This window comes from Dermacentor silvarum, unplaced genomic scaffold (genome assembly GCF_013339745.2).
Source record: "Dermacentor silvarum isolate Dsil-2018 unplaced genomic scaffold, BIME_Dsil_1.4 Seq384, whole genome shotgun sequence".
Classification (NCBI taxonomy): domain Eukaryota; kingdom Metazoa; phylum Arthropoda; class Arachnida; order Ixodida; family Ixodidae; genus Dermacentor; species Dermacentor silvarum.
Window position 1 is genome coordinate 127,960 of NW_023606150.1, and position 21,164 is coordinate 149,123.

General features: G+C 47.3%; 1 protein-coding gene across 1 annotated transcript in view; it reads left to right on the forward strand.

Moving 5' to 3' along the window:
- The window catches only part of LOC119435026 (ATP-binding cassette sub-family C member 2-like), a 79,459-nt gene extending 59,207 nt beyond the window's left edge, over nucleotides 1-20,252 (forward strand). Inside the window, exons 6-7 of the mRNA XM_049659673.1 lie at nucleotides 16,681-16,855; nucleotides 20,224-20,252. Coding sequence (XP_049515630.1) covers nucleotides 16,681-16,855; nucleotides 20,224-20,252 — 204 coding nt within the window. The remainder of the gene's footprint in view (nucleotides 1-16,680; nucleotides 16,856-20,223) is intronic.
- Nucleotides 20,253-21,164: the final 912 nt, after the last annotated feature.

Here is a 21,164-nt window from a genome sequence, read left to right on the forward strand (position 1 = left end):
TGGTGCGGCGATGGCTTGTCTGGCTGTACCGCAGGATCGCTTGAGTTAGTTCTGCCGTAAAGGCCGTGCCTCTGTCGGTGATGAGGACTTCTGGGACACCGTGACGCAGGAGGATGTTCTCAACGAAGAATCGGGCTACCTCGGCGGCACGCCTTTGGGCAAGGCTTTTGTTCGGCGTAGCGGGTGAGGTAGTCCGTAGCGACGACGATCCATTTATTCCCGGACGTCGACGTCGGAAAAGGCCCCAGTAAGCCATCCCGATCTGCTGGAGCGGTCGGTGAGGTGGCTCGATCGGCTGTAGAAGTCCGGCTGGCCTTGTCGTCGATGTTTTGCGTCGCTGACAGTCTCGGCATGACCTTACGTAATGGGCGACGTCGGCAGAGAGGCGAGGCCAGTAGTTTTTTTGTATCCTCGCGAGAGTGCGCGAAAAACCGAGATGTCCAGCCGTTGGGTCGTCATGGAGAGCTTGCAGAACCTCTGTACGCAATGCTGAGGGAACCACGAGGAGGTAGTTGGCTCGGAGAGGCGAGAAGTTCTTCTTTAGGAGAATGTCGTTTTGCAAGAAAAACGACGCCAATCCTCGCCTGAACACCTTCGGCACAATGACGGTCTTGCCATCCAGGAAGTCTACAAGGCTCCTTAGTTCCGGGTCGGCTCGCTGTTGTTCGGCGAATTCGTCGGCACTGATTGGTCCCAAGAAAGTATCGTCATCCTGGTCGTCCTGTGGCGGCGGTTCGACGGGGGCGCGAGACAAGCAGTCGGCGTCAGAGTGCTTTCGCCCGGACTTGTAAATGACGGTGATGTCGAATTCTTGAAGTCTCGACTCCATCGGGCGAGGCGCCTGGAAGGATCCTTCAAGTTAGCTAGCCAACACAAGGCGTGGTGGTCGCTCACAACTTCAAAGGGCCTGCCATAGAGGTAGGGGCGAAACTTTGATGTAGCCCAGATGATGGCGAGGTTCCTTTTCTGTTGTGGAATAATTTTTCCGCCTTCGATAGCGACGGCTAGCGTAACTTACAACCCTTTCTAGTCCATCATTCCTCTGCACAAGCACGGAGCCGAGTCCTACGCTGCTTGCGTCGGTGTGGACTTCGGTATCGGCGTTTTCGTCAAAGTGCGCAAGTATTGGCGGCGATTGCAGGCGTCGCTTCAGTTCTTCAAAGCTTTGAGTTGCGGCGTCTCCCACTTGAACTCGACGTCAGCCTTCGTGAGATACGTCAGTGGCTCTGCGATCCGTGAAAAATCCTTGACGAAGCGCCTGTAATAGGCGCACAGTCCAAGAAATCTACGCACTGCCTCTTGTCAGCGGGCAGAATGGGGATGGCCGCAGTTTTCTGAGGGTCGGGGCGCACTCCAGACTTGTTGATGACGTGGCCCAAAAACAAGAGCTCCTCACATGCGAAGCGGCACTTTTCTGGCTTTAACGTGAGTGGAGGTTTCGATTCTTGAAGAACTGTTTCAAGGCGCCGCAGGTGTTCTTCGAAGCTTGAGGCAAAACAACGACGTCGTCCAAATAGACGAGGCAAGTCTGCCACTTCAAGCCGGCCAGTACTGTATCCATGACGCGTTGGAAAGTCGCAGGTGCCGAGCAAAGACCAAATGGCATGACCTTGAACTCGAACAGTCCGTCTGGTGTTATAAGGCCGTCTTCTCCCGGTCCCTCTTGTCGACTTCGATTTGCGAGTAGCCGGTTTTGAGGTCCATCGACGAAAATACTTTGCGTTGTATAGTCGATCCAAGGCGTCGTCAATCCGTGGAGGGGGGTATACGTCCTTCTTCGTGATCTTGTTGAGGCGACGATAATCGACGCAGAAACGTAGGGTTCCATCCTTCTTCACTAACACTACGGGGGACGCCACGGACTCTTGGACGGCTGGATGATGTCGTCGCGTAGTATTTCGTCGTGTTGCCTTATGGCCTCGTGTTCGCGCGCCGAAACTCGGTACGGGCTTGACGCAGTGGGCGGACATTTTCATCGGTTATGATGCGGTGCTTGGCGACAGTGGTTTGTCGAACTTTTGCGACGACGAGAAGCAATCTTGTATTGCAGGAGCAGAGCTTTTAGTTGTTCTTTTATGCCTGGGAAGGTTCTGATTGACGTCGAAAGTTGGTTCAGATACTATAGTCGTCGTTGCGGGTGCATGGAATCCGTGAAGGCGAAAGCACTGCTGGCTTGTACTATTTCGTCGATGTACGACCGTGGTGCCTTTGTTAATGTGCTTGTATTCGGGGCTGAAGTTCGTGAGCATCACCGTTGCTTTCCCTGCACGTAGCTCAGCTATGCCTCTAGCGACGCAAATTTCACGGTCGAGCAGTAAGATGATCGCCCTCGATGATGCCCTCCATGTCTGCAGGCACTTCGGTACCGACGGAAATCATTATGCTGGAGCGAGCCGGAACGGTGACTTGTTCTTCAAGCACATTCAAGGCATGGTAACTTATGCTTGTATCCAGTGGTATCGCGTTGTACGTGAAAGCGTTATCGACTTGGACCTTAAGTCGATGACTGCACCGTGTTGATTTAGAAAGTCCATGCCTAGGATGACATCCCTGGAGCAGTGCTGCAGGATTACGAAGCTCGCCGGGTAAGTGCGGTTGTTTATCGTGACTCGCGCTGTGCAGATTCCAGTCGGCGTTATTAGGTGGCTCCCGCTGTCCGGATATTTGGTCCTTGCCAGGCTGTTTTCACCTTCTTCAACTTGGCGGCGAACGCGCCACTGAAGACGGAATAGTCGGCGCCAGTGTCGACGAGAGCGGTGAAGTTATGACCATCGATGAGCACGTCTAGATCGGTAGACCGGCGTCTGGCGTTGCGGTTAATTCGTGGCGTCGGATCACGGCTGCGTCGGCTTGCTCTGCTGCTGCTACGTTGCGTCGGAAGGTCTTCTTTCTGCGGCGAAGTGCTGTCAAGGCTAGGCGGCATGCTGATATCTCGTCGTGATGATTCGCGAATCGTCGTCGTCGTCGGCGGCGGAGGATCTTCGGCATTGCATCGTACAGCAACCGCACCTCCATCGGTTGCTGCCTTTAGTTTCCCGGGTAAAGGCTCGGAGATCGGCCCCGGGTGGGACCGGTGTACTGACGGCGATGCGGCGAGATGTAGCGGCCCGGTGACGGCGAGCGTGAGGGTCGTCGTGGTTGCCACTGGGCTCCGGCGAGGTAGTCGGCGATGTCACGTGGTCGCTCGCCAAGCTGTGGACGCGGCGCGTTGACGGCGAACCCTCGCAAGCCCATCTCGGGTACGGGCATCGGCGGTAGACATGGCCGGCTTCCCCGCAGTGATAGCAGAGCGGGCGGTGGTCGGGGGCGCGCCAAATGTTTGTCTTTTTTGGGTAGCTACGCTGGGCGACGGGCGGGCGTGCTGCGGCGGCGGCGGTGGTGGACGACGGAACTGCGGCGTTACGGCGCCCTGGCGCGAGCGTGAAGGGGGCCTAGACGACGGGCAACGGCGGCGTAGGTCAGCGCTTCCGGCTGGGGTTGTGGCGATTGCGGCTGCAGATCGGGATCTCCAAGTGAGCGCTGAACTTCTTTGACGACGTCGGCGATAGATGCCACTTCAGGCTGCGACCCGGGAAAGAGCTTCTGCAGCTCCTCGCGAACGACTGCTCGGATGGTCTCGCGCAGGTCGTCGGCGCCTAGTGCTTGAGCATCGGCGTAGTTGGTCAGGGCACGGCGGTTGTATTGCCTGGCGCGCATTTCGAGTTTCTCTCGATCGTTGTGGCCTCGGAAAGAAATTCGGTGACACTCTGGGCGGGGTGCGCATCAATCCGGCGAATATTTGCTCTTTGACACCCCCATCAAGAACCGAACTTTCTTTTCCTCAGACATATCGGGGTCGGCGTGGCGGAAGAGGCGAGTAATCTCCTTCGTGAAGATCGCGATGTTCTCGTTCGGCAATTGCACTCTGGTTTCTAATAAAACTTCAACCCTTTCTTTTCGCACGACATTCGTGAAGGTCCTCACGAAGTTCTCACGAAATAGGTCCCACGTCACCAGGGTGGTTGGTCTCTCTGTTCTCAAACCAGGTCCGAGCAGCATCCTCCAATGAAAAATAAACATGGCGCAGCTTGTCGTCGTTGCCCCATTTGTTGAACGTCGCGGTCCTCTCGTATGTCTCCAGCCAGGTTTCAGGGTCTTCAGCCGATGATCCACGAAAAGTCGGTGGCTCCCGAGGTTGCTGCAGCAGGATGGGGGACGCTGGTGCTGCCATTCTGGTCGTTCTTTACCCGCTGTGGTTGCTCAGGGCTATGGTGTTGGGCTGCTGTGCACGAGGTCGCGGGATCGAATCCTGGCCACGGCGGCCGCATTTCGATGGGGGCGAAATGCGAAAACACCCGTGTACTTAGATTTAGGTGCCCGTTAAAGAACCCCAGGTGGTCCAAATTTCCGGAGTCCCCCACTACGGCGTGCCTCATAATCAGAACTGGTTTTGGCACGTAAAACCCCATAATTAAAATTTACTGGTCGTTCTTGGCCTTGATTGCGGTGGTCTTTTCGGGAAGAAGTCCGAACTCCGGCACAAGTCCTTGCTGCCTACGTCTAGCTCGCTGGTCCTTGGCGACGTTGGTCTCGTCCTCCGGTTTCGGGCTTGGGTCGCGGCCTTTCGGGGGCGTTCGGTGCATGAACCAACTAGCACCTCCACCAGATGTCACGTAGTGACGGTAAATAAAACAGTCGCAAAACTGTGTATGACGAAACTGGTTGTTTATTGGGCGAACCTGTGCCCACAAAAGCAAGCTACACTCAAAGCACAAAGATTGCGGCGAACACAGTCGGCGATCGTCGAAAATCTGATCAGCGGCAAAACGCGTCCGCTTTTATACCTGAGTCATCGAAGGTTCCAGAATAATGCCTGGTACGCGCGTGTCTTCCAGAAAGTTCTAGACAATTCGCGTCGCTCATACAATCAGATAACATAAGCGTCGCTGAAAACAGGCAACGGAAAGAAGCATCGATAACGTTCTAGAAACATCCGATACAGGCGCGTCCTGCGCCGAGCGGTAACGTTTAACATTTGTTAGCCGGTGGAAAGCGGCCATCGGCGAAAGATAAACATGTATACGTGTCACGGACCGACGCAGGCGGCGCCACTGTCGATATCGCGCCTCGATCGCGCTGGTCGCGCCGAGCGCCATAGTGGAACGGAGGAGAAGGGAAGTGGATGGCGCTACTTTTCAATATAGGGGTTTTAGTGTGCATGATTTCTTTCGCCGCAACGAGATACCGACGGTTGAGAAGATAACTAGCGAGTTCTCGGAGCGTATGAAACTACCATCACTGCGGTGGCTAGATGGGTAGGTGTGCCGACCGAGTGTAGTTCCCCACTTCTCCGCATCATGACGCAGAAGTGGCGCTGCGGACAGTATAACGGCTGAGCTGCGGGCAACGTCGGCCTCGCTGTGTAGACGAGCAGCGTGTTTGATAGTATCGCGGCCGCTGCTCTAGCTTTGAAGTACGCGTTATACAATGCCGTTTTGAGCACTGTAAGCAAAGCCAGAATTGGGAATTTGTTACGGTCGTCTACTCAGAAGACACGATATGCTGAAGTCAATTTACTAGCTTGGCGATTGGTCACATTTATTGGTATAAACGCGGCGCTCCAGCCCATTGCATTAAATACGTAGATAAATTTTTTCCATGCATAAAATAATACTGCAGTGGTTTTATACGGTATAGGGAAACGTGTTTACGGGATATTAAGTAAGTTATAATGTTTCAATTTTGAGAAATCCAGCTGTTGTGTTTATTGTTGCCTCAGTTACGCTATTTAAATTGTTGCGAGACGAATTGTGTTGCTAAGTGCATATGGTTCACTGTTTGGTTGCAATAAAATAAAGCAATACGTCTTGGCATAGATTCATGAATATATTTAAAATGCATGAAACGCTCTCATAACTTGAGTCAGCAGACGCACCAACATAAATAGCCCAGCGCCAACAAGGTCGCAACGGTCCACAACATCATAACATTATTCACAGCACACGTCTCCGCTTCAGGTGATTACTCTTGCCCTGTTGCTTTCGCGCACCGTGTTCTTGCCCTTGACAAGAAAGTAAAGGAGTATAATTGAATAGAACTTCACAACATCTTTTGTGAGCTCTTTCTTGTGCCGCTCACAGCCGATCAAGTTCGAAGGATTCAGCTGCAGAAAGGATGCAAAGTCGGCGATACTGTTCCTTCATAACTCATTTAAACTGAAGCACAGCTTGGAGGCGTCTTCGAGCGATACTACCTGCAGTTTGATTAGTGCTTCAGAAGGGAGCAACAGCCCTGACCTACTTATTCTGTTGAATTCAGTAATGTCCCTGAACAATCGGAGCACTCGGTTCTTTGCAGGAACTTCCTTGCTACATAGCCTGATATATAGAATATAAGTCTAGAGTCACTTTTCCCTGTAGCAGTGCAGCGGTGTTCGATGTTGCAGGCGCTGAGCACCTCACCTCATGTGCGGCTTGCAAATTTCCAATGTCGAGGAGCTCATCGACGTGTACGCTTTTCGGTGTACGGCTGGCTCATTAACGTCGCCGATACTGAGCAAGCTACTCAGCAACCCGGGGCGAACATTTCCGCTTTCAGACAGCGGAACATTTCCGCTGTCTTTCTCACAAATTTAGAGCCCGACTTGCAGTTCGGAGTAAAGCAGTAAGTCTCCTTTGTGGTTTTCTTTGCTGGAGCAATGCCGCCGCTAATCTCGCCAGTCATTTTCCGTCCTGGAACATTCCACATCGCTTAGGAACTTGCAAACAGTACGAGAGAGTCGGAGCTCTTCACCTTTGAAACAGACACGAACAGACGACACACAACTATTCCAATACGGGCTTTATTTTTTTTTGCTCGCCGCCAGCCTTCTGTAGCAGACGACGCGCGCTGCGGAACCGTTCTACTGACCGCAGCGCCAATTTTGCGTCATGACGCGGAGAAGCGGTGAACTACGCTACAGACGCGCCGGTCGGCACACCTACCCATCTAGCCACCGTACCATCACTAAGGCGGTGTACTGTGCGTCGCCTGCTTGCCGAGATCGGCTTCAAGCACGAAAAGAGAAGCCGCAACTCGCTGCTTATCGACCGGGATGACATCACCGATATGCGGAATCGCTACCTCCGTGACGTGGAGTGCTACCGGGCGGAAGGCAAAAAGATCTTCTACCTGGACGAGACATGGGTGACGGCGGGACTCACTCGGTGGATCGTGTGGACAGACACCGTGGTGCAGAAGAGCGGACGCCTGTTCGCTCGAGCGAATGGCCTGACGACGGGTCTAAAACAACCTTCCGGGAAAGGTCAGCGCCTGATCGTGACGCACATCGGCAGCGAGGATGGTTTCGACGACGGCTGCTTGAATGTATTCAGAGGCCAAAAGACAGGCGACTACCACGAAGAAATGGACGGCAATCGCTTTGAGGGCTGGTTCAATGACGTTCTGCAGAAGTTGCCAGCTGGTAGCGTCATTGTTTTAGACAATGCACCTTACCATAGCCGGCGAGAAGAGAAATTGCCGACGACGGCCTGGAAGAAGGAAATACAGGAGTGGTTCACAAGCAAGAACATCACCTACGGTGAAAGGATGATAAAGAAGCAGCTGCTTGAGCTGGTGGCATCTGTAAAGTCACGCTTTCTAAGCTACATCGTAGACAACACAGCTGTAAGGACCGGTTGCATTGTACTCAGGCTCCCGCAGTACCACTGCGAATTTAATCCCATTGAGCTTGTGTGGGCCAAGGTCAAAAATGGAATCGCTGCGGACAATAGAGACTTCAAGCTGTCCACGGTCGACGTCTTCTTGAGGGAGAAAATCAAGCAGGTAACGGCGGAAGACTGGAGGAAGAGCATTCGGCATGTGATGGACTTGGAGGCAAAGTTCAGACTTGACACGTCTGGGAGTGAGCACATTCAACCCATCATCATCCAGCTGGGTGAATATGACACTGAAGAAAGCGACTCCGACTGCGAGCTGTCTGGCATTGAGCCACTCGACGAAGCATAAACGCTTCTTAATAACAAAAGAACAGCCCTTATTAGGGCTACCAAAATTTTGCCGGTGGGTTCGCAACAGCCAACCATCCATTCCGTGACCTCTCAAATAAATAAGCAGTTCCATTTATGGCATATTCCTTATAATAGAAGCTAAATTCTGATAAGCAACGTCCTGTACACATTGTGCTCGATTTAAGAAGTGGCATAAAAACACATTTAAATGCTGGCATATCTGAATTGAAACACTATTGTTAACCCTGATTATCTTTGGCGGGCTCAAAATGCTCATTCGGGCAGCCACCGTCGAGTTTGACGCGCCCCATAGTGAAATAGCAGTAGTCAGAGCACGCTTTATGGTTCTGTTAGCAGTCGGCACTGGAAATCACAGTCATGTCATAGCGAGTGGTGGTGAAATATCAGCAGACAACACAAAACTGACAGCCACTGTCAGCAGCTTGAATGACAAAGCACATTCATGTGGTTGCATTGTTTATTTTGTTATCCGGCTCACACAAGTAATGCGATTAAGAGAACAAATATAAAACATCATTAGCTTAGCGAAGCCCAAACTGCTCATTCAGGCAGCCACCATCGAGTTTGACGTGCCCCATAGTGAAATTAGTCGGAGCACGCTTTATGGCTCCGTTAGCAGTCTGCACTGAAAATTGAAGTGTTGTCATAGCCAATTTTCAATTTGTTAATCTGAGTCGAGCAATTAATGCGAATGCAAGCACAATTATTAACGTGATTAACTTTGCTAGCATTTTTGTCATATTTACGTACCGGAAAAATGCTCAGTATACTTGAACGTGTTTTAGTGAGTAACTTTGTTCATTACAAGCCGTAGGCAAAGTGACGGACAGATTCAGACAGTGATATTGGGGAAGTAATAAATGGTGAAAGTTGAAAAAGGTCTCACAGCACTGTTTTGCTGGACTCCATTCACTAGAAAACTGCATTTGTAATGATGAAAGCGTCAAGACAGGAAATGATCCCCCACTGCACAATGTTATATGTCTACCACCACATGTGACGGCAGCAAAGCCATCTGCTTATTAAGACTGAATGCAACAACATAGCAAGGTGCTGTTTCACAATATGGCACCTTTTCATGTGCACTTCTGGCAAGCTACCGTATGCACTGATGCATAAACACATTAACAGGGGAAAGAGACGAAGTAACTGTGCAAGCCACGTGATGCTTTTAACATTTTGTATCTGTCAATGTTTGTTTCTGTTGACGTGCACAGCTGATAGAACTTTCTTTAGTGCAAGTTGGTTAATCACATTGCGACAGCAGCACAAGAAGCAAGGTCAGCATAGTAGGAGAAAACAAAGCAAGGTGGCAGACTGAGGAGGCAAGGTAGACAAGGAAAAATAGCTTTAATGACATCGAAGAGACCAGCCCTGCTATTCACAGGACTTGGTGCTTTGAATGAGACGAGTTAATGGAATTGTAAAGAAAGTCGTGGCTGCAGCATGCTTACAAGAACAAATGCAAAAATAGAAGGATAGAAATAGGAATAAATACATACACGCACGGAAGAACTCACATATTCACACACACGAACACAAACGCGAGCGCGAAATGTAAGATCTAAAATACAAAAAAGGGCGAAATAACAAATATAAACAAACACAGAAGAAAACACGCACACACATTTAACGCAGACGCGAGTAGAACTATTAGGAGTCAGTTCACAAGCAGCTGTGCCTACATTGTCGTACTTTTTTTAATGTACATATTGGCTCTGTTGCCTTCACTGTCATAGGAATTTTTTAGTAGTGACATATCACGACAAAGCGCAAAGCTGTGTTGTGGGAAAGCAAGTCGAACGCTGAAAGCACAGCTTATGCGCGATTGTGTCACAGCAGGCTTTCTACAGCTGGCGCGTGCAGAGAGCGAAGAGTTCTAAGCCACACAGCGACGCGAATTAATGCCAAGCTCCCTTGCAACGGCACCAGTGTATCAGTCAAGTTTAAATTAGCATTCAGGCTGACATTAAGGAAACAGACACTGCTTCCAAACGCCTGACCGTTAACAATCCAATGACATTCGCTCAAGCAAGCGCGTGTTAGTCACTGATTGTTAGCATTGGTGGAAAGCAATCAATCGATGGTGCTACACAACACTCGAACCACGCTGCTAGACGCTCGTCTATCTTATCACACTGCTGCCAACTATCGGTCGTTTGCACGCTTAGCTGGCAGCAACGAATCTTTGCGTTGGAGGTTGCTTTTCACAAATCGTTTTGTTGAGAAACTCGCAGGTTGGATTCATCCGCGCACGCTTTTCTCATTTATCCTGATAATGGTTTTGCTCCATCACTTCACCACGTCCGACGAGAAACGCAGCGGCACAGTACACAAACACACCGCCGCTCACAGTAGGTACCAGACTTTGGCGAACTCTCCTCGTCGTAACTTCACTTAGGAGCAATACAAAACACCACGGAACAAACACGTACGATGTTTGTTTGTGGCGGTATGCCGCCGCGGGATCCTGTTTCCACACGAAGAGCAGCGCAGCGTCACCGATGTTCGCTGCAATCTTTGTTCGCCGGCTCACGGCTCAGAAAAAACGCACGCGGCACAAATTGTGCATCGTAAGCTCACAATAATATTTCCGGCATGACAGACCACCACAAACAATTCGAATTCACTCTGACGAAGGGAGACGCATAGAGCTGACGCGACTCGGCCCAGTTCGAAGCGAGGGCGGCCATGTTAGGCATGTTCTCCGTCGGCGGGGACACCGGCCATCCGGCTCATGAATTCACCTGAAGTGCGCGCCTATTGGTGCCGGCTCGCGTGCATCCGCCTTTGAGGGGCAAATGCCGCTGTCTTCTAAAGTTCTATCCGACTATAGAATATCGGCTATCGCCGTTTGTTCTCTGATCCACACCGCTCTCTTCCTGTCTCTTATTGTTAGTCCTAAGATTTTTCGTTCAATCGCTCTTTGTGTGGTCCTGAAATTGTTCTCGAGCTTCTTTGTTAACCTTCAATTTTCTGCCCCATATGTTAGCACCAGTAGAATGCAATGATTGTACACTTTTCTTTTCAACGACAGTGGTAAGCTCCCGTAAGGATTTGGTAATGCCAACCGTATGCACTCCAACCCAATTTTATTCTTCTGTAAATTTCTTTCTCGTGATCAGGGTCCCTGTGGGTAATTGACCTAGATAAATGTACTACCTTACAGACTCTAGAGGCTGACTGGCGATCCTGAATTCTTGTTCGCTTGCCAGGCTATTGAACATTATCTTTGTCTTCTGCATATTCATCTTCAACCCAATTCTTACACTTTTTCGATTAAGGTCCTCAATCATTTGCTGTAATTCGTCTCCATTGTTGCTGAATAGGACATTGTCATCTGCAAACCGAAGGTTGCTGAGATATTCGCCATTGATCCTCACTCCTAAGCATTCCCAGTCTAAGAGCTTGAATACTTCTTCTAAGCATGCAGGGAAGAGCATTGGAGAGATTGTGTGTCCTTGTCTTACCCCATTCTTGATAGGTAACTTTCTATTTTCTTGTGGAGAACCAAGGTAGTTGTGGAATCCTGAATATGTTTGCGAAGATATTCACGTATGCCTCCTGTACTCCTTGATTACGCAATGCCTCTATGACTGCTGTTATCTCTACTGAATCAAATGCCTTTTCATAACCCATGAAAGCCATATAGAGAGGTTGATTGTACTCCGAATATTTCTCAATTACCTGATTGATGACATGGCTATGATCCATCGTAGAATATCCATCCCTTCCTGAAGCCAGCCTGTTCTCTTGGTTGGCTGAAGTCAGTGTTGCCCTGATTCTATTGAAATTACCTTGGTGAATATTTTATAGAATACTGAAAGCAAGCTAGTCGGTCTATATTCTTCAATTCTTTAACGTCTCCCTTCTTATGGATTACTATAATGTTGGCGCTCTTCCAGCTCTCTGGTACACTTGAAGTTGGGAGGCATTGCGTATAGAGGGCCGCAAGCTTTTCAAGCATATCTCCTCCATCTTTGAATAAATCTACTGTATTCTATCTTCTCCAGCAGCTTTACCCTGGTGATGGCTTTCGAGGCCCTTCTAACTTCATCGCTATTTATAGAAGGAGCTTCTGTATCCGGTTCATCACTATTTCGAATGAAAGTAGCTTGGCTGTTTTGGGCACTGTACAGGTCAGTGGAGAATTCTTCCGCTGCTTTTACTATGTCATCGAAATTGCTGATGATATTACCATGCTTATCTTTCAGTGCATACATCTTGCCTTGTCCTATGCAAAGATTTCTTTTCATGATTTATAGCTGCGTCCATATTTTACGGCTTCCTAAATCTTTCCCTCGTTATAATTTCGAATATCTCTTACTTTCTTCTTGTGGATCAGTTTTGACAGTCAGCGAATTCTATCTGGTCTATTGAGTTGGACATTTTCATGTTTTGTCGTTTTTATTAGGTCCTTTGTTTTTGGGAGAGCTTAGCTACTGGTTGCCTTGGGGCCTTACCTCCCACTTCAATTGCTGCTTTGAGTCAACCTAGTTACGGTTTCATTCATTACCTCTATGTTGTCTTTATCTTCATTTTCTAAGGCTGCATATTTGTTTGAGAGCACCAGCCTGAATTAGTCTGCTTTACCCTTACTGCCTCTAGGTTAGCCTGTTTCCTCTTGACTAATTTCTCTCTTTCTCTCTTCAAATTGACAGATATCCTAGACCGCAAACCTATGGTCACTGCACTTTACCTTACCTAACACTCCTACATCCTGCACTATGCTTGGATCGGCAGAAAGTATGAAATCTATTTCATTCCTTGTTTCTTCATTAGGGCTTTTCCAGGTCCACTTCCTGTTGCTGCGCTTCCTGAAGAAGGTATTCATTATTCGGAGCCTATTCCTTTCCGCGAATTGTACTAACATCTCCTCTTGCATTCCTAGAATCGATACCGTAGTTGCCAATTTTGCTCACCAACCTGCTTTTCCCCACTTTTGCATTGAAGTCGCCCATGACAACAGTGTACTGAGTTTGCACCTTTCTCATTGCTAGTTTCTTCATAGAACTGTTCTATTCTTCCTCATCGTGACTAGAGGTTGGGGCGTAGGCTTGTACTACCTTCATTTTGTACACCTGTTCAGCTTTATTACAACTGCTACCTCTCTAATGCTGTAGAATTCAAAATGTTGCCTTCTATGTTATGGACTAGAAATCCTACCCGGATTCTCTCTTATCTGGAAGACCTCTGTAGCAGAGGACGTGGCCATTAGTCAGCATTGTGTAAGCCTCGCCAGTTCGCTAACTCATTACTAAGGCTGATAACATCCCACGCAATGCCTGATAATTCTTCAAATAGTCCTGCTAAGCTAGCCTCATCGAGAGGGGGTGCGTGTTGAACGTTACCAGGTTCAGTTTCCTTGGCGGCCGGTCCAGACCCAGACATTCTTAGCACCTCTGCCGTGCGCAGGTCTGACCACCACCTTGGTTTGGTTCCGCAGCCGCTGGGGATGAGGGCCATGGGTAAATTGTAGGGTCATGAGGGAGGTAGTGGCCGAACACTCCAATTCCTGGTTCTGGTGAGGGAGTGACTTTGTTGAAGCTTAGTGGGCCTTCCTAATTGGTTGCACTTAGACTAGTATAGCCCGCTAGCTCTAGCCGATATTTTTTCTTTATTGCCTGTGTCAGGCGCCACTCCATTCCTGAAAATGTAGTGGACTGGAGTAGGATTCGAACTTACGACCTTCAGATTTGAAGCCGGGTTTTCTACCTCTGCTCCACGCCACCACATTATTAGGTTTCAAATCGGATGAGGGATCAATAGGTTTCCAATCGACCATCAACAGGTCTGGTCAAACTGGCGTATTTTTTGGACTTTCGAAAAGCATTCGACATTGTTTCACATCAAAAGTTATTTTTAAGCTAAAATACATTGCCCTCCCACCTTTCATAATAAACTGGATTTCCGCATACTTGGCAAACCGCATACAGTCGGTTTCTGTTAAGGGTCACCACTCGCGTCGTTTGCCCGTTACTTCCGGAGTACCGCAAGGTAGCGAAGTGGGACCACTCTTGTTTTTGATTTTTATGAATGATTGTTAACGTTGTTACTGAACCAGTACAAGTTCGTTTATTTGCGGATGACTGAATTTTGTTTCATGAAATTACTTGCAGAGAGGATCAGGAACTTTTGAAAACTAACTCTCACAGCATTTATTCATGGTGTGAACAGTGTGACATGCAGTTGAATGATGAAAAAACAGTATACATGCAAATAACCAAGAAGAGACATAGGTGGAAGTTTTCCTATAATTTTCCTACTCATCATCATTGAAGTACATGAATATAAATATTTAGGTGTGACAATAACTAACAACTTATGTTGGAATTCACATATCTCTAACGTATATGCTGCCTCATTTCGTAACCTAGTATATCTGCGTCATTAACTAAAACAAGCGTCCCTGGAAACTAAACTTCATGCATGCAAATCAATCATTCGGCCGAATTTGGAATACGCATGCACAGTCTGGGATCCACATAATAAACACAGCATTATTGCACTAGAAATGAATCAGTGGAAATCAGCTAGGTTTATTTTTTCTAAGTACCGTATAAGCGACTCACCAACAACTACCATACGCAATCAAGGTATACAGACATTACACCTATGGCGGAGAATTCTAAGGCCTAAATTTTTTCCTCCTCAAAAATAACAAACTCTCTATCGATCCTGCTCCATATGCGCGCACATTAACTACAAGAGTAACCAGACATCACTGCTCTAAAGATTTAACTCCCTATCAAACAAGAACTAACAGTTTTAAACTTTCCTTTTTCCCCCGTACTATTGGAGAATGGAACGCAGTACCATTACCATTGCAAAACAGCACTGACTCAAGAGACCTGATAAATTTTAATCTGTTAATATCGCAAAGAGATGTGAGCCTTTTGGTTTGTTTTCTTTTGAATGCTTATATGCTTGTATTGTATTGTAATTCTGAATGTTCGGTTGTAATTTTACTCCTGCTGCTTGGGCCTGCATGGGCCTGCAGTATTTTGTAAATAAATAACTAAATAAATCACATAAGCAACATCTGTTACCAAAGTCAGATGATATATCAGCCATATCAGTGTTACACTCAAACTTTGAATGCTGCATTGGTTCTTGGTAGATTTTCACACACCCTTTGTCGCTAAGGTAGAGCCCGTAAAAAGTGACAATGTCTAGAAGCGCAAAAGCAGCTGTTGTCAGCTAACACCTGCGTGTTCTATTTCATCACTTTCAACACACAAAAACTCGCAAAGTGTTTGTAACAAAAGTAAGCGCTGAAGTATTGTTGGCGCCAAATTCATTCTGTAACTTCAATTTGGAGCGCCGACAATATATGTTAATTTTTGTTCCTGGCATTGTTGCCCGATCACTCACCGCTACTGCATCTCCTATTGCACGGACTGGTGTCGTCACGATGATCTTGCTAACCACGGGAACAGTACAAGCTGAGCGACATTTTTTTAGTATGTGACTGTAGAGCACAAAAGAGCACACTGACATGTATGCATGCATTCACACATTCCCAGACACCCACACCCAAAAACAAGTACCCTGAATAGAGGTGCATGTGTTATTTGCATGACAATGTGTATCGAATGTGCTAACCTAAAGTATATACCACCTACTGGCTTCTCTCATTAGTATTTCTAGTTGTTCATTGCTTTTAGTTAGCGTGCGAAATAACATGTGTTCAGTATCTCTACATGTATTTGTAAACATACTCTTTGATTTATGTTATGTCAAGCATGCTATTGCTATTTATTTTGGTTCTTGTGTTTTTTTATTTGCGAATATTCTTCCAACGTCTATTAGGTTGCTTTAAGGAAGATACTCATCGCACATGCTGTTTACTGTGAAAGGGGGCAGGACACTAGTCAAGGTGTTTCAGCTTTTTGCCCAGTCGCCTCGTTTCAAGTTCAAAAAGAATATAGAAATAGTTGATTGATTGAATGAATTACCAACAAGCACAGGTAGAATTTCTACCATTTCAATTTATGCCCCGACCTTGCCCGCTTTCCTCGATATCTTATCTCGCGCCTCATAACTTGCCAGCCAAGGTGTACAATGCAGTCTGAAATCCGCAATAAAATGAGAAATGTTAATCGACATGGTCTGAAAAAGTTATAACGCAATTCCCTAACAAAGCAGCAAACTTATGCGACGTTGCGTCCGCTATTACAAGCATTCTGTATCATTCGTGTTCACCCGCGTGCGTTTCTTCACTGCGTTCAAATCACGTTATTATTTAGGGGAACAAACTTTGGCCAAATTGATTAAGCTTCATCTTTAAGCGCGCGTACTTCTTCTTTCCTGTCCGTGTTTTTTCGCGGGCTGTTCTTAAGATTTTCAATACAGATGTTCTGCTAGATGGACTAATTTTGAGCCGTATGATTTGCAGTGTTATAAACTTTTCTTCCACCAGATACAAGAGCTACAACGGCTCACCAAATCTACTTGATGGTTGAATTGCACGAGGCTTACCGGAGACTCCTGTTACGATAGTTCTACAATACGTGTAATATTTATATATAGGTTCTATCACTCAAAACACTTTTATACAGTGCGCTAGGCTGAAGTCGTCTGCTATAGCGATGACCAACTACACAAAACAGCACTGTATTCCACAAACCGCATGTGTTGCAACTAGTGCTCCTGCTTTTATGGCGTACAGGGTAGAGTGGCCTACGTGCCGCAAGTTGCCTGCGTGTTCAACATGACTCTCCGGGATAACGTGCTGTTCGGAAAAGCGTACGAGCCCGACCGCTACCGGGAGGTACTTGAAGCCTGCGCCCTGACGAGAGATATTGTCGTTACCGGCCGGAGATCTGACCGAACTTGGAGAAAAGGTGCGTTTAACATTTTCAGTTCCCTGCTAGTGATATAAATAAATGGCTGCCGTTTACAGGGAACATTTGGTGCTGCAGCACAGAATCTCAACGTGAGACTTCAGCGTGTTTTTCTTAATATCCGCAAGGACGTTTGGAGCTGTATTGCCTCCAATATTGGACTCACCAAATCTTATGACAAACAGTGGTTATTTCTCTTAGCGAAGTGGCCGCATCGTTAACTCTTCAAGTGAAAATCAGTGTACTGCCTGGCACAAAGTGAACTAATGCAGGCGAACCAGCCACGTACTAAATGTGCCCAGAGTGTTTCTCGTATGCTGGAAAAGAACTACGTTTAGAAAACTGCTGATAACTCAAGTTATTATTAGAATTTCAAAAAACCGTGAAGCTTGTATTAGCGCTCACACCTCTTCACACACCGGGAATGGGAAATTCCTCTGTATTTCGGCTGTAGAATAAGTTTATTTGCGAAATCGAAGCCGAGCAGTAAGGAAGACATGTTTTCTAAGTCTAACTTGTGGGTCTAGCACTGGTTTCTAGGTTTCCGACCTTAAAGTGTGCTACGAAATACATGGGTGTTCTACTAACAGTTTCTAAAAATACTGCGTCATGCAGTTAAGGATCATCTTGCAATAGGGTGAAAAATAGGCCGAGTTGGTTCAAGTTCTTTTTTTAAACGTCTTAATTTCTGCATTTATTAGGTCAAACCTTGCGGCAAGAAAGAGGTGCTCTATGGCGGTGGGGAAGGGGACCGGTGTTCTCTTCTTTCTCAAGGTGAAGTGGTCCCGAGGTCGGCTCTGCAACGAGGTGGCCAGACCCTACCTTTTCCCTGAAAAACTCCAGAAAAGCACACAAAAGTTGGATTGAGCCGTAGGGCCCGGTGTGAGATGGCGGGTCGAGCCACTCCTGCAGGGTGCGAGGTCGGTTCCCGCCCAGGGAGTGAAGTGTCCTTTCTCGGATCGTGTCAAAGGCAGAGCAGCTCCACAGAAGATGTTCGGCCGTACCTCTGGCCGGGCATGCCGGTCATTTAGAGCTATGGTAGAGTGCGGGTTTATGAGGTGTAACCTTGCTGCTGACAGAAGCTGGCCGGTCTGGGCTTCGTGAAGAAGTTCAAGTTCCTTATGAAGGTTGCGAAGGTTTGGCCTAGGCTCAAGGTACGAGGGCGGACTGTTTGTATTTATTTCTTGCAGTTCGCAAAAACTGTGAGTTGTTAGCTCAGCACTAGTCATGTGTGCATCTGTTTTCTGCACCGCCAACCTTTTCACACAGCCTCCATGACGAGGATGATCTCAACATTAACGTCCGTGCTCTATTAACAGGTTGTCGAGGCAGATATCTTAAAAATTGCGCGAGTCTCAATGTTTTTGCTTCACATCTTCGCTTCCCTACTTCTCGGCTGCAATATTTCAATTGCAGGATGCGCTCGAAAGTGACCACTTATTAAAGTTCATTAGCGAATATGAATAGTTAACAAGCTGGACATAGCATTTTGTGTCTCCCGTAACATCCGCCGGCCTCTTTAGGTAATGCACCTCAATAGGCTGAATTGAACAAAGTACTAAAACCGATAAAAAAACTGTTAGAACTCAAGAAACGTGATGAACGCAGCACGTTTATGGGGCAGTGCACGAAATCATATAAGGTCAAGGCCTATAGATTCGCTAGACGGTCTCGGCGGATTGATAAACTGGGATTAAAATTCGGGACAGCACCGACAAGCAGCAAAAAAGAGGGGCCAAAACGAGCAAGGGCCTGTGTGAAATGACGAGCAAAACTAGCACAAAAACTGACGTTGAGCACAGGAAGGGAAAAAAAGTTAACGTGCATATTCCCTTCCTGTGCTTGTTGTTCTTTTGTTCACCCGCCGTGGTTGCTCAGTGGCTATGGAGTTGGGCTGCTCAGCACGAGGTCACGGGATCGAATCCCGGCCACGGCGGCCGCATTTCTATTTGGGCGAAATGCGAAAGCACCCGTGTGCTTAGATTTAGGTGCACGTTAAAGAACCCCAGGTGATCCAAATTTCCGGAGTCCCCCACTACGGCGTGCCTCGTAATTAAATCGTGGTTTCGACACGAAAAACCCCGTAATCTAACTTAATTTATAGCAGAAGCATTCCACGCTAGCAGAAGTATTCCACTTAAAACTCATTTTAAACCCCATAATTTAATTTTTTTGTTCTTTTGTTGCGCTAATTTTCTTCACCAGTGACGATGCAAGACCAACTAGCCAAACAATTAATTCTTCATGGTAGTGCTATTTGGCTCGGGCAATAGATGACTTATGCGTCACGCACCTGACACATGACAGACATCCACGCACACTACGCGTGCCTTGCATATGTTCTTCTGACACGTAAACTTAACAAAATAGTATAATATACACCTCTCTGAAGTATATCACTAATTATAGAGTAGCACTTGCGTGAAGCCCTCCTATGCACCGTAACAGACTTGCGTTAGCTGTAAACTTATATATAACGTCTGTCTGCTTTCGTTGCTCCAAAAGATTAAGTTCAGAGCTGTGATAGCGCTTCTTAGTGCGTAGAATGGGCTTGCAAGCTGGTTCCTATTTTTTGAGATTACGATTTTTTTTTAATTTCTGCAACACATTTCAGGTCCCCGAAAAAATCTGATATGCAATTGGTACAAGTATACATGCAGTTTTAAGTAAATGCAAAAAAAATGGATTCCAATTGGTTTACCCGTTGTCTACTCGAAGCACGCCAGCGTGTTACATGTGTTTAAATCCTTACGTTTGCCCAGAGGCACAGCTGCACCTTAAGGGGTTCGACATGTTGGAATTCGTAGTGCTTGTTGCTTCTACACTTAGGCCTTAAGGACAGCTGTCATTCAAGAAAGCCTTCACGCAAGCTTTGTGCGCTTTTGTTTGCCACAGCGCTAGATTGGTGCTCTACTGGCTGAGCGGACCGGGAACACCTCGATGATCTCAGTGAACTTATTGACCCTGCCAACGTCAGCTTGTCCCAAGAATTATTCTTCGCGAACCACACTTTACTCAGTTTTTGTGGATTAAGGAATAAATCAGCGCTGCAAACTGCGAATGCGCCATACAAGTTGTTAATCACAAGTAATTCGTTATGTACATGTCTGGCCTATACTGATGCTCCCTAGTGTGTACCTACCCGACTCCTGATTCGCTAACCAGGCAGCGCACACAGAGCAAAAGGTAGTCGCAGGCTCTACATGGCCAGTTCACGTTATAATACATGTGCTACTTTTCTTTTTTCAAACTTGTGAACATCTAGATCATGTGCGACCATTTACGAACCCCTCGCGGGAACTCGTCCTTGAGTGATATTGTATTGCTGTGACAGTGTTCTTCCCATAGTGTTCCTCTTCTAATTGCAGGTTGCAGCAAAGAAGTAGCTAGTGCCTGATCTCGCATATAATTAAGAAACAGTAACGTTGATTTACTGTTCAACAAAGATATAAACAACCGACATAAATATAGTTCACATGAATATAGCTACATCGATACCGTTCAGTATTTTATAAAGCAGGATACACACTTGAAACATGCTGCTAAACATCCGGTACATCGACAGTTTATTTCCCCAGCGGTTCCGGAAACAAGATGATGAGAAGTTTGTCACTACAGAATAGTGTGGTTTCGCGTCTCAGTACAGAATAATCAATCGGCGCCGCAGTTTAGCACATAAGGGTGCCATTTCCCACATAGATATGCCTTCATGAACGAGTTTTTACCGGAGTGCTTCAAAAGAAGGGTTCCAAGCGCTAAGCAAGGCCGGGTAAGCCTTTCATGAGAAGCCCAGATTCGTGATTCTAACCCCGAGGCTTCTTCCTACGTAAGTATAAACGCCATTGCCTATATTCCTAGCGAAAATACCAGGCGTTGGCGATAGTTTCATGGAAGCTACTGACAGTGGGATCATGGATGCAGGGTTACAACCTCAGCGGTGGACAGAAGCAGAGGATCTCCCTGGCAAGGGCGGCATACCATGACAGCAGTGTGTACATTCTGGATGACCCGCTCAGCGCACTCGACGCTAACGTCTCGACAGCGGTGTTCAATCGATTGCTGGGCAGAAAAGGTCTTCTTAGCAACAAGGTACGTGCGGGCGTGCATTTGCGCTTGTGCGCGCATAGTTCTGTAGCGAAGCTCGCTCCAGTGCTCATTCTGTGTGCGTTGTGTGCCTGACTCGACCTAAGCCGCGCAGGTCGCCGTGTGTATGACTGCTGCAATAACGGCTGTATCTGCTTTGATCGGCCGAAAAAAAATGCCCGATGTATCTTACCGTGAAACATGCCAAATACAATGACATACATCG